At 39.5% G+C, this 13,335-nt stretch overlaps 1 protein-coding gene across 10 annotated transcripts in view; it reads right to left on the bottom strand.

Annotated features, from left to right (window-relative positions):
• Positions 1 to 13,335, bottom strand: part of THOC2 (THO complex subunit 2) — a 135,549-nt gene that overhangs the window by 68,809 nt on the left and 53,405 nt on the right. For all 10 annotated transcript variants that reach the window (XR_012515618.1, XM_074391604.1, XM_074391603.1 and 7 more), the window contains exons 9-10: positions 4,822 to 4,914; positions 407 to 562 (exon numbers count right to left, since the gene is read on the bottom strand). Coding sequence is in view for 9 of the 10 variants with exons in the window: in XM_074391604.1 (XP_074247705.1) it covers positions 407 to 562; positions 4,822 to 4,914 (249 nt within the window). In the remaining variant the exon portion in view is untranslated. The remainder of the gene's footprint in view (positions 1 to 406; positions 563 to 4,821; positions 4,915 to 13,335) is intronic.

Here is a 13,335-nt window from a genome sequence, read left to right as displayed (position 1 = left end):
AGCCTGGGTGACAAGAGCGAAACTCCGTCTCAAAAAAAAAAAAAAAAGCCGGGCGCAGTGGCTCAAGCCTGTAATCCCAGCACTTTGGGAGGCCGAGGCGGGTGGATCACGAGGTCGAGAGATCGAGACCATCCTGGTCAACATGGTGAAACCCCGTCTCTACTAAAAATACAAAAAATTAGCTGGGCATGGTGGCACGTGCCTGTAATCTCAGCTACTCAGGAGGCTGAGGCAGGAGAATTGCCTGAACCCAGGAGGCGGAGGTTGCGGTGAGCCGAGATCGCGCCATTGCACTCCAGCCTGGGTAACAAGAGCGAAACTCCGTCTCAAAAAAAAAAAAAAAAAAAAAAATTCGTAATTCAAAATCCAAAAGACAGTGTTAATTTTACTAGAATGAATTACATACCTTCTCTACTTTCTCCTCTTCTTTCTCCTTTTCTTTCTCTCGATCATCCATTTTTTCAGAAGACAACACAACCATAGTAAGTTTTCTAACAATTTGCTTAGCTTCCGCAATTTCTCGTTTGTGTTCATCCATAATGCAATTATCAGCCGGAAGAAGCTAAAAATGGTTCATTAAAATTTCATATAACACCTAATACCTACTACTTGCTCATATAAAAAGCAAACAATTTTTAACTGATAAAACTATAAATAAGAAGACTTATTTATGATTATTTGCCTTCAAAGTAAATTTCAGTTATTTTCACAGAATTGAGTACCTGAATTCTAAACGCCTTTTAAAATCAAGTCGCAGCTCAAAGTTTCACATCTTCTGATAGTCCCTAAAGTAATATAATACCACAACAGTGATGTTTACCATTAAGTTTATTAATTTACCCAAGAAAATATATAGTTCTATTAAAAACATTACAAATTTCCCCATTAAACGCTAAAGTTCAAATCAAATAGAGCACTGCAATATAGATCCAATTTTGGAGAAGTGAGCTGCTGAATAACACAAAGGGATTAATTTAAATCCTCTAAATGAAAATTTTCAAGTAAAAAAATTATTAGTAACTGGACATCTCACTTTTTTCTGGGAGCTTATTAAACTCAAGTCACAAGCTAGTTACTAGTTTACTGCAAAAGAAAATAACTATGTGCATAGTCAACCCTCCATTATGAAAAAGGCTCAAGTATCTCATGTACAGTCACCTTGTACGAGCGGAAGATAATTAATGTAGACATATATAAAATAACCCTGACACAAAGAAAAATTCAGCCAACAAACCATTACTTAGTAGTTTCTGCTAGTCACTATAAGCTGTAAGTGTTCCTACCCCCTACAAATGCATAATCTATTTCATTAACTAGGTTTAATGTGAACGGTAAATGAAAACAATGAAATAGTAAACATTATAGATTTCATTCCATTAATTTAAAAAAAAAAAGAGAGAGAGAGAGGAAAGTCGCTATGGACTGGTGCCAAGAAGTAAGCAAGACTTTTCCTCATTTTGTATGTTCTCCCCTGGCAATCAAACACGTTTTTATTGCTGTACTTATACACCTGACACAGGTCCTTTTTTTTTTTTTTCACCCGCGCCCGCCCCCTCACCCCCGGTTTCCTAGGCTGGAGGGCAATGGTGTGATCTCAGCTCACTGCAACCTCTGCCTCCTAGGTTCAAGCGATTCTCCTGCCTCAGGAGAATTCTCCAGCTCTCCTCCCAAGTAGCTGGGATTGCAGGCATGTGCCACCACGCCCAGCTAATTTTGTATTTTTAGTAGAGACAGGGTTTCACCGTGTTGGTCAGACTGCTCTCAAACTCCTGACCTCAGGTGATCTGCCTGCCTCAGCCTCCCAAAGTGCTAGGATTACAGGTGTGAGCAACCGCACCCAGCCATAGGTCCTTATCTTTTACCCAGACGATTACAAACTGTTTCTTCATATAGTTCTCTCAACTTGTATTTCTGTGTATTTTGAGAACATGTCATCAGGTACATGAGAAGTTAGAACTGTTTTATCTTGCTAGTGAACACAACCTCGTTATTATGATTTTTTTTTTTTTTTTTTTTTTTTTTTTGAGGCAGAGTTTCCCTCTTGTTACCCACGCTAGAGTGCAATGGCGCGATCTCGGCTCGCTGAAACCTCCGCCTCCTGGGTTCAGGCAATTCTCCTGCCTCAGCCTCCTGAGTAGCTGGGATTACAGGCACGCGCCACCATGCCCAGCTATTTTTTTGTATTTTTAGTAGAGACAGGGTTTCACCATGTTGACCAGGATGGTCTCGATCTCCTGACCTCGTGATCCACCCACCTCGGCCTCCCAAAGTGCTGGGATTACAGGCATGAGCCACCGCGCCCGGCCAACCTCGTTATTATGAAGTGGCCCTCTTTATCTTCTTTTGCCAAAAAGTCTATTTTGTCCAACAATAGTAAGTTTGCTGATATATTTTCTCATCCTTTTACTATCAACATTTCATTATCCTTAGGTTTCAGTTGTTTATCAAATAATAAACTAATTTTTAATCCCATTTGACAATCCTTGTCATATTAACAGGAGCACTTCGTCTGCTTACATTTAGTGTTAAATGCAATCATATCAGTAATAAATCTATCAATTTGTACTTTCCACATATGCCAGTCTATACTTCCCTCTGAAGTCATACCTCTGTTTTCAAATTCTCCCTTTCTGACCAATTTTCCATATTCTATTTGTATATCACATCTCTCCTTTAAGTACTAAATGGTTCTCCACTCCCAAAAGAAAAATCCAGACTCCTTCCTATGTCACTTAAGCCCTTAACAGTTTAGCTCTTATCTATTCCATCCTCATTCCCCCTATCTATTACCCTAGGCTCCAACCACTCTGAGCTTCCTGACAGTCCCATAAAGGGATAAAAAAGCCTTTTCAAATCTCCCACCTTGACCAACACTGCGTCTCACACCTGTAATCCCAGCACTCTGCGAGGCCACGCAGGCGGATCACCTGAGGTCAGGAGGTCAAGACCAGTCTGGCCAACATGCTGAAACTCAGTCTCTACTAAAAATACAGTGAAACCCCACCTCTACTAAAAATACAAAAATTAGTCAGGCATGGTGGCATGCGCCTCCCAGCTACTTGGGAAACTGAGGCAAAATAATAGGTTGAACGCAGAAGGGGGAGGTTGCAGTGAGCCAAGACTGTGCCACTGCACTCCAGCCTGGGCGACAATGAGACTCCATCTCCCCCCAGCCTCAAATAAATAAATAAATAAATAAATAAATAAATAAAAATTTTTTTAAATCTCCTGCCTTTACTCAGTTCATTCTACCTACAAAGTGTTCTACCTTTTCAGCCTAGATGACCCTACTTGTCTATCAAGATCCCAGTTCAACATCACTAGTCTGGGAAAGTCTTCCAAACCCCCGCCCCGACAGATAGAGTCACTATCTATTCTGAGCTTTGTGAATGTCTCCAATAGAGTACCTATTAAATAATGCAAAATGTTTTTGTCCTTTGCTAGACTATGACTATTTCCAAGGTAGAGACCAAGTTTTATTCAACCTGTAGCCACAGTATACAAAAATAGGCAATGATGTTAATAAAGTGATTTCAAAGGCATTGAAGATGATATCATCTTTGGATATATTTGTTTTAAATTAATAGATATCAGCCGGGTGCAGTGGTTCATGCCTATAATCCTAGCACTTTGGGAAGCCAAGGCAGGCAGATCACCTGAGGTCAGGAGTTCAAGACCAGCCTGACCAACGTGGCAAAACCCCATCTCTACTAAAAATTAGAAAAAAGAAAATAGCCAGGCATGGTGGCAAGCGCCTGTAATCCCAGCTACTCAGGAGGCTAAGGTAGGAGAATCACTTGAATCCGGGAGGCAGAAGTTGCAGTGAGCAGAGATCACGCCATTGTACTCCAGCCTGGGCAACAAGAGCGAAACTCCATCTCAAAAAAATAATTAATTGAGGCCGGGCGCGGTGGCTCAAGCCTGTAATCCCAGCACTTTGGGAGGCCGAGGCGGGTGGATCACGAGGTCGAGAGATCGAGACCATCCTGGTCAACATGGTGAAACCCCGTCTCTACTAAAAATACAAAAAATTAGCTGGGCATGGCGGCACGTGCCTGTAATCCCAGCTACTCAGGAGGCTGAGGCAGGAGAATTGCCTGAACCCGGGAGGCGGAGGTTGCGGTGAGCCAAGATGGCGCCATTGCACTCCAGCCTGGGTAACAAGAGCGAAACTCCGTCTCAAAAAAAAAAATAATAATAATTAATTGATATCCTAATGCAAAACCTAATAGAAGAGGAATTTATATACTATTAGCCTAGATTTTAAAGCTGATGGCTAAATTGTCATTAAACTAAAGGTCCATCTGTCACAACAGTAAAAGCATAAGTCATTTAGTACACAGGAATAACACAAGAAAAATATTTTTTACATATACTAAAAATAAAAATACACTAACAAAGTTCCCCATTCATCCTGAATGCCTAAAATTAATATTTTAGAGAGAAAGAAACAGTATAAAGGTAACCCTGTATTTCCCATCATTTGTAGATAATAAAGAGGCTTAAAACCACATTGGTTAGAACTTGGCCTCACTCCCCACGAGATATGCCTTGATGACAATTAAGAACTTGAACTTCATATCCAAACTGCAACTTCGTAAAAGTGACCAAAAAGGTATTTAATTTTCATAGACTGCTGAAAAGAACTAAATTCATTCACTTTATAGAGTAAACACAAAGCAACAATGTATTGGGGCTTCAAAGAGTAAAACTTGAGAACCTAGAACCGAACCAACCCTGGGGGTGCTGTGTGGCTACTAACTCCTCTTCCCCACCCTTTGGACAGACAACCAAATATTCTTAGCAGCCCACTAGACTTACATGTACATAAAGATCATCTAAATCAATAAGATTAAATTGTAGAAGTACGGCTGCAACTCTGTATAAAGATGATGGTGTCTCGCCATTTGGTTCCTAGAAATATTTAAAAAAAAAAAAAAAAAAGTTTCCACTTAGTGCAGAAAGGATAATTAAAGCAATATCCTTCACCTACCAATAATTAAGAACAATTAGATCAAATACTTCAGGCCAAGAAAATGTTTCATTGCTCTTATCTTACCAAACATCTGAATTTAAGACAAGATTATCCCAACATCCCCTTTCACACTGGAACATCTTCTAAAGAACACAAGGAAAGCAATTTCAAAAATGAACACAATTTACAGTGCATGTTAACATTTAAATAAAATCTAACAATTAAACAGAATAAGTGAGATTTCATAATGCACAAGATTTAGTCTGCAGTTTTGTTTACATGTGTGTTTTCTTTTCTGGTTTTTGTGTTTTTTGTTTTTTGTTTTTTGAGACAGGGTCTTACTCCGTCACCCAGGCTGGAGTGCAATGGTATGATCATGGCTGACTGCAGCCTTGACCTCCCAGGCTCAAGTGATCCTCCCACCTCAGCCTCCTGAGTAGCTGGAACTATAGGTACATGCCACAAATGGCTATTTTTTTTTTAATAGACATAGGGTCTCACTATGTTGCCCAGGCTGATCTCGAACTCCTGTGCTCAAGCAATCCTCCCACCTCAGCCACTCAAAGTGCTGACATTACAGGCATGAGCCACCACACCTGGCTGATATATGTCTGTTTTCTTAACTTGCTTTTTCAAGTTAGTTCTCAGTGGAGATGCAGACAGACAAACTGAGAAGTGCAGAACAATCATCAACATTTGCTTTATATTTTTCTTCCTATAATTTGCTTTCTTGGGTTTTATGCTAAGTATATCTGGCTGTCAGTTGACATTCCCCACAAAACAGGTGTTACATAAATATTACAGATGAATAAATCGATGTCTTAAAATACAGAATGGCAAAGTCAATTTCAGGCCAGCCATGGGGACCCTACATAGAAACAGAAGAATCTTTGAATGCTATAAATTTTCAAAGCTCATTTTTACACTGCTGAGGTCAGATGAATGGAACAGTGAAGTGAGAATAACTGGCAATAACTAACTGGCCAAATGTGAATAAAAAGCAAACAGTGACAATACACTATGTTCTGTTTATACTCAATACTGAAAATGAGGCCTTTTGTATGTAAGGTTCCTCTGACAATTATGATTATTATGCAAATAAATACAAAGCCAACCAAACTAATGCATATCATTTATAGAAGGCATTGTTTCACTCTATTTTTTAAAACAGATGAGATGTTGATTTTGCAGTAGCTAAAAAAAAACAGAATGCAAAAAAATTTAAAAAAAATTTTAATTAAAATAAATAAATAAAACAGATGAGATGTCTTCAATGTAACAATAGTTTCCTAATTCTAAATGTTTGTTTATAGGCCAGGCACGGTGGCTCACACCTGTAATCCTGGCACTTTGCAAGGCCAAGATGAGCAGATCACCTGAGGTCAAGAGTTCGAGATCAGTCTGCCCAACATGGTGAAACCTCATCTCTACTAAAAATACAAAAATTAGCCGGGCATGGTGGTGGGCACCTGTAATTCCAGCTACTTGGGAAGCTGAGGCAGGAGAATCACTCATCCCGGGAGGCACAGGCTGCAGTGAGCCCAGATCACACCACTGCACTCCAACCTGGGTGACAAAGAGAGACTCCATCTCGAAAAAATTTTTAAAACATGTAAAAATGAATGTTTATAAATGGCTATTTAGTATCAAAACATTTTGATACTAAACAAACTGTGGCCAGGGTTTCAAAGCAAACTCATGAAAACTTATTTAACTTATTGACAACCTCTCCTCCACTACCTGACTTGAATGTACCAGGGTCACATTCATTACTCCCGTCATCCTTATTTAAATAAACCACCACAATATGACCCACACTCTCATCCACATACTGTTATGCACAATCCCTGTCTGTCCCATCCTACCTTATGGAATTCATGATCCATTCTCAGCAAAATTCTCTATATCCAAACCTCATCTAAAGGTTCTTTTTACTGTGGTGTTCACATAAGAGCCTGGTTCACCCTGAGAACACCACTGCCATTGTAACCCAGTTAAATGGTAGCTGTTTTCCTCAGACGCCTCACACCACCGGGCCTGGAGGTGATGTGGCAGTTTTCTTTTTGCTTTTTATTGTTGCTTCCAGACTATTCTCCCTCTATCCTCCCAGTTTTGAATTTCATATTACTCACTACTCCCACTGCCGTTGCAATCTAGTTTCATTCGGTTGTGATCAGAGATGACATTTTGTATGATTTCAACTGAGACTTGTTTTGTGGCCTAATATATTTTCTCTTCTAAATAATGTTCCATGTGCATTGAGAATGTAGATGCTGTTGTTGGATGTAATGTTCTATATATTAGGTCTAATTGGTTTATAACCTTGTTCAAGTCTTCTATTTTCTTATTCATCTTTTGTCAAGTAATGGTTATTCTAACCATTAATGGAAGTAGGGTATGAAAATGTCCAATAATTACAGAACTATGTTTCCTTCAATTATGTCAATGTTTGCTTCAAATTCTCTAAGGCTCTGTTGTTTGGTACATGTATGTTTATAACTGTTATTTCTTCTCAATGGGTTATTCACTTTACCATTATATAATGTCTTTCATTGTGAAAAATTGTCTTAAAGTCTACTTTCATATTAGTATAGCCACCCTAGTTCTCTTCAGCATAATGCTTGCACAGAATATGTTTCCATACTTTCAGTTTCAAACTATTTGTATCTCTAGATCTAAAGTGAGTTCCTTATACACAGTACATAGTTGTATCATGCTTTTTTATACATCCTGCCAAACTCTTGCCTTTTAGTTTTATCCATTTACATTCAAAATAATTACAGATAAGTATGAACTTTTACCATTTTGCTGTTTTCTATTTGTCATATTTTTGTTCCTCATTTCCTCCATCACTGCCTTTTTTGTTTGATTTTCTGTGTGTGTACCATTTTGATCCCCTGCTCCTCTTTTCTGTTTAGTTTTTAATTATTTTCTTAGTGGTTCCTTTGGGTATAACAATTAACATTTTAAACTCAAAACCACCTAGTTTGAATTAATGCCAACTTCACTTCAGTAGTGTATAAAACCTCTGCACCTATACATCTCTGACCCTCCCCATCTATTGTTAGTTACAAATTACTTTTTTTTTCTTTTTTTTGAAGTGTCTTCAGAAACAAATTACATTTTTATAGTGTGCCATTTGTCAGATTTATAACCTGGTGATGGGATAAATTGTACCCCAGACTTCAGCATCACACAATATACCTAGGTAATAAATGTACCCCGAATCTAAAATAAGTCAAATATTTTTTAAACATTTATAATTATTATTTTATGTCTTTGTCTTCTGAATTATATAGGAAAAAAACAGGAGTTATAAACCACAAATGTAATGCTGGCTTTTATATTTTACCTAGAGTTACTTTAACCAGTGTTTTTTATTTCTTTGTCTTGGCTTCTTCTGGCTGCTCAAATCTTCTGCTGAACCTCTACAGTGAATTTTTTATTTCAGTTATTGTACTTTTCAACTCGAGAATGTGTTTGGTTCCTTTTTATAATCTGGCATCTCTTTATGGATGTTCTCTATTTGGTGAGACAGCACACTCCTGGTTTCTTTTAGCTCATAAAACAATTTAGGACCCTTGATTTAAATTCCTTATCTAGGCCAGGCGTAGTGGCTCATGCCTATAATCCCAACACTTTGGGAGGCCAAGGCAGGCGAATCAATTGAGGTAAGGAGTTTGAAACCAGCCTGGCCAAAATGGTAAAACCCTGTCGCACACCTGTAGTCCCAGCTATACTCGGGAGGTTGAGGCAGGAGAATCGCTTGAACCCAGGTGACAGAGGTTGCAGTGAGCCAGGACTGTGCCACTGCACTACAGCATGGGTGACAGAGGGAGACTCCGTCTCCAAAAAAAAAAAAAAAATCTTATCTAGTAAATCCACTGCCTAACGTCCTCGAAGAAAGTTTCTATTAATTTCTTTTTTCCTGTCAATGAGTCACTTAACATTGTTTATTTCCATGCCTCATTATTTCTTGTTAAAAACTGGACATACTGAATATTATGTAGCAACTATGGAAATCAAATTGTTCTCCACCCCCGCCAATACCCAGAGGTTGGCTGATGTTGCCTTTTGTGGATTTATTGTGTGTGTGTGTGTGTGTGTGTTTAGTGACTTTTATAAACTCTTTTTGTAAAGACTGTATTCTTCATCACATGTGGTCACTTGAATCTATGTTCTATTAGCTTAGCGACCAACTAGCATATTGACAGTTTTTTTTTTAAAGACCTGGAGCAAAAAATAAATGGGAAAAGAGAGAAAATACACTCCTAGTCTTTGCAGATTGGCTCTGCATTAGGACACTCCTCAAAGTTTGACCAGACCATTCACAACTCTGCCTCAGTCTTCACTTCCTGCTTACTCAGAGCCAGAAGAGAAAGCTTAGGGTTTCTGTTGGCCTCTTCTGGGCATGTGCATGACCTTCTTCATTTCCTGGTATATATGGCAGCTTTTTAAAAAGCTCTTTTTCCCCAAGTATCTCTTTTCTAATGTCTTCCTTCTCAGGCTTTTCAGTCTCACTACCGATTGTCTGAACTGTTTTCCTTTGCTCCAGGCTACTGCAGACAATAACTGTGCTTTTAAGTGCTTTTGGCAAAAGCCACCCCAGCTCTGGGAATATTCCCAGTCAAAAGATACAAAGGTAGGCCCCTATGTTGGTCCAGGGAGCAGCTAGCCAGATTAAAACCCACAAACACAATTCTTTGCTCCCTCTAGCGTTAGCAACCTGCACTAGGAGTGTGGGCTTCTATCATCCTGGTCACCACTGATCTGGGTGTGGAGGCTAGTAGGTATGCAATTTAAAATGCCACAGCACTCTCAATCAACTCTGCAGAGCTCTGGAATATAGTAAAAACCTTACAACAACCAGGGAAACGACTGGAGAATAATAAGGCAACAGCAAAGTTGACTGACAGGATTTTTTCACTTCATTATGTTGTTTTTGGAGAGACAGAGCTCTGGAGTTCCTACTATGCCATTTTCAGCGATGTCCTGTTGTTGCCATTTATGGACCCTTGAGTCAAATGCCCTCCATTCTGCAACGATCTTAGCCTCTGTCACTCTCTCTGACTGCAATTCTTAACTTTTGGAGACTTTCAAATACATGTAGGTGAGCCTTCTACCACATAGCCTCTTGGTTCTCCTGAACACTTCCTCTTCTGAAGATCTTCTTTATCCTATCTTAACCACTTCCTCCATATCCTAAATCTTATTATCACCAATAGTGACAATCCTTCCATAATGTCAATTGTATCTGACCTCAAATGGGCCCATTGCTGCCGGACAAACATACTCCATTTCTCTCAGCCATTCACTCAACTGCAGTCATGCATCACTTAACAATGGAGATACATTCTGAGGAATACATCTTTAGAGCATACTTATACAAACCTATATGGTACATAACCTACTATACATGTAGGCTATATGGAACAGTCTATTGCTCCTAGGCTATAAACCTGTATATCAAGTTTCTATATTGAATACTATAGGCAATTGCAACACAATGATAAGTGTTTGTGTATCTAAACCTCTAAACATAGAAAAGGAACAGAAAAAATTACAGTATAAAAGATTTACAATGGTATACCTGTGTAGGACACCCACCACGAATGGAGTGTGCAGGACCAGAAGGTGCTCTGGATAAGTCAGTGAGTGAATATAAAGACCTAAGACATTGCTGTACACTACTATATATTTTATAAACACTATATACATAGGTTACATTAGATTTATTTTTTAAAATATTTCTTCAATAAATTAAGCTTAGCTTACTGTAATTTTTTACCTCATAAACTTAATATTTTTAAGCTTTTTGACTTTCTGCAATAATGCTTAGCTTAAAACACAAACACACTGTACAGCCGTACAAAATATTTTTTCTTCACATTCTTATTCTATACTTTTTTTCCCCCCAAGATTTGTTGGCCAGGCACGGTGGCTCAAATCTGTAATCCCAGCACTTTGGGAGGCCGAAGCAGGTGGATCACCTGAGGTCAGGAGTTTGAACCAGCCTGGTCAACATGGTAAAACCACATCTCTACTAAAAACAAAAATTAAAAAATTAGCCAAGGATGGTGGCAGACACCTGTAATCCCAGATACTCAGGAGGTTCAGGCAGGAGAATTGCTTGAATCAGGGAGGCAGAGGTTGCAGTGAGCCGAGATCGTGCCACTTGCACTCCAGCCTGGACTACAAGAACGAAACTCCGTCTCAAAAATAAATAAATAAATTTAAGCTTTTTAAACATTTTTGTTAAAAACTAAGATACAAACATACACGAGCCTAGGCCTACACAGGATCAGAATCATCAATATCATTGTCTTCCACCTCCACATCTTGTCCCACTGGAAGATGTTTAGGGGCAATATTACAAATTTGCTTGTAAGTGGTTAATGCACCATGTACATTCCTTTCTATTAATAAAAACGTTAGTCAGTGTTGAGGTCCATGTTTTCAAACTTTTTTGTTTTTGTTTATTTTTGAGATGGAGTCATGCTCTGTCACCCAGGCTGGAGTACAGTGGCACTATCTCGGGTCACTGCAATCTCCACCTCTTGGATTCAAGTGATTCGCCTGCCTCAGCCACCCTGGTAGCCGGAATTACAGGCGTGCACCACCATGCCCAGCTAATTTTTCCATTTTTGGTAGAGACGGGGTTTCACCATGTTGGCCAGGTTGGTCTCAAACTCCTGACCTCAAGCAATCCACCCACCTCGGCCTACCAAAGTGCTGGTATAACAGGCATGAGCCACCATGCCCGGCCCATGTTTTGAAACTTGTTAAGGAGCTTGCTGAAGTCTGCAAAAACTTCTGCTAAACCCTTTCCTGTGAATTTTCTTGGGGGTTCTTCTCCTGTAGTTTCCTTTTCTTGGGCCTCTTCTTCAGCTATGTGTTTCTATTTCATTATAATCTTATGCAACCACTGTCATATATGTGGTCCATTTTTAAGCGAAACATCACTATGCAGCACATAACTGTACTTCCCTACCTCTCTCCTAACCTCCAATACCTCCTCTCTCATCCTCTCAGCTGATGTCCTTGCTTTCTACTTCAGTAAGAAAATTAGATCAACTGGACTTCTACAAACTCCCAATCACACCTACCCAACTATACCTACATGTACTTCCTTTATACCTGTTATGATAAACTCTCTATCCTCCTATATAGTTAATCCACTCAAGCACTAAACTCCATTTTCTCTATCCTCACGAACACTGCTCCAAATAATTCTCACCTCTATCCCCTGTATCACCAATTCTCCCCTTTCCACTCAGTCATACCCATTAGCAAACGAATGTGTTCTCTCTCCCATCTGAAAAAATCTCTCAAGCCCACTTCCCTTGCCATCTACCACCCTGTTTTGTCTGCACCCCTTTGTAGCAACTGCTTAAGTTGTCAATTGTCACCGTCTCCAATTCTACTCTTCCCATTCTCCCTTAATATCACCCAATTCCACCAAAACTGCTAGTTTTGACCTCCCTGATGATAAACCCAATGGTCAATTTTCAGTCCTTAAATGACCTATCAGAGGCATTTGACAGAGTTAATCGTTCCTTCCTCCATTTAGCTTCCAAAATGACACATTCTCTGTTTTCCTCCTACTTTACATGTTGTTCCTCATCTAACTTATTTGCTGGTTCCTTGTCTTCTCCTAGACCCTTAACACTGGAGTGCCCCAGGGCTTAATCCTTAGTTCTCTTGCCTCTCTATATACAACCCTTAGTGATTTCATCCAATGTCATATCTTTAAATAGCATCTATATGCTTTTGATACCCACATTTCCATTTCTGGCCTACTCTATTCTCTTGAACACCAGGACCTATATCCAATTACTTACTCAGATCTATATGTCAATTATCTACACTTGTATGTCTCAGAGACATCTCAAGCTTAACATGCCCAAACTGAATTCATAATTCTCACTCCCAACACTTCAAACCCAATCCACCTGAAATTTTCCCTAAATTGGTGACAACACTATCTTTTTAACTGCTCAGTCCAAGAAACTTCAGAATAGTCCTTAACTCTACTTTCTCACATTCTGTATCCAATCCATCAGCAAACACTACTGGTTTATCTTCAAATACATTCAGAATCTCATCAACATTCACTGCTGCCACACACTATCAGATTGATCCATTGAAAACCTAAACAATCGCCGGGCACAGTGGCTCAAGCCTGTAATCCCAGCACTTTGGGAGGCCGAGGCGGGTGGATCAAGAGGTCGAGAGTTCGAGACCATCCTGGTCGACATGGTGAAACCCCGTCTCTACTAAAAATACAAAAAATCAGCTGGGCATGGTGGCGTGTGCCTGTAATCCCAGCTACTCAGGAGGCTGAGGCAGGAGAATTGCCT

The sequence above is a fragment of the Saimiri boliviensis genome, chromosome X (genome assembly GCF_048565385.1).
Source record: "Saimiri boliviensis isolate mSaiBol1 chromosome X, mSaiBol1.pri, whole genome shotgun sequence".
Lineage (NCBI taxonomy): Eukaryota > Metazoa > Chordata > Mammalia > Primates > Cebidae > Saimiri > Saimiri boliviensis.
Note: the sequence above shows the minus strand (reverse complement) of the source record. Positions and strands in the feature narration are given on the sequence as shown.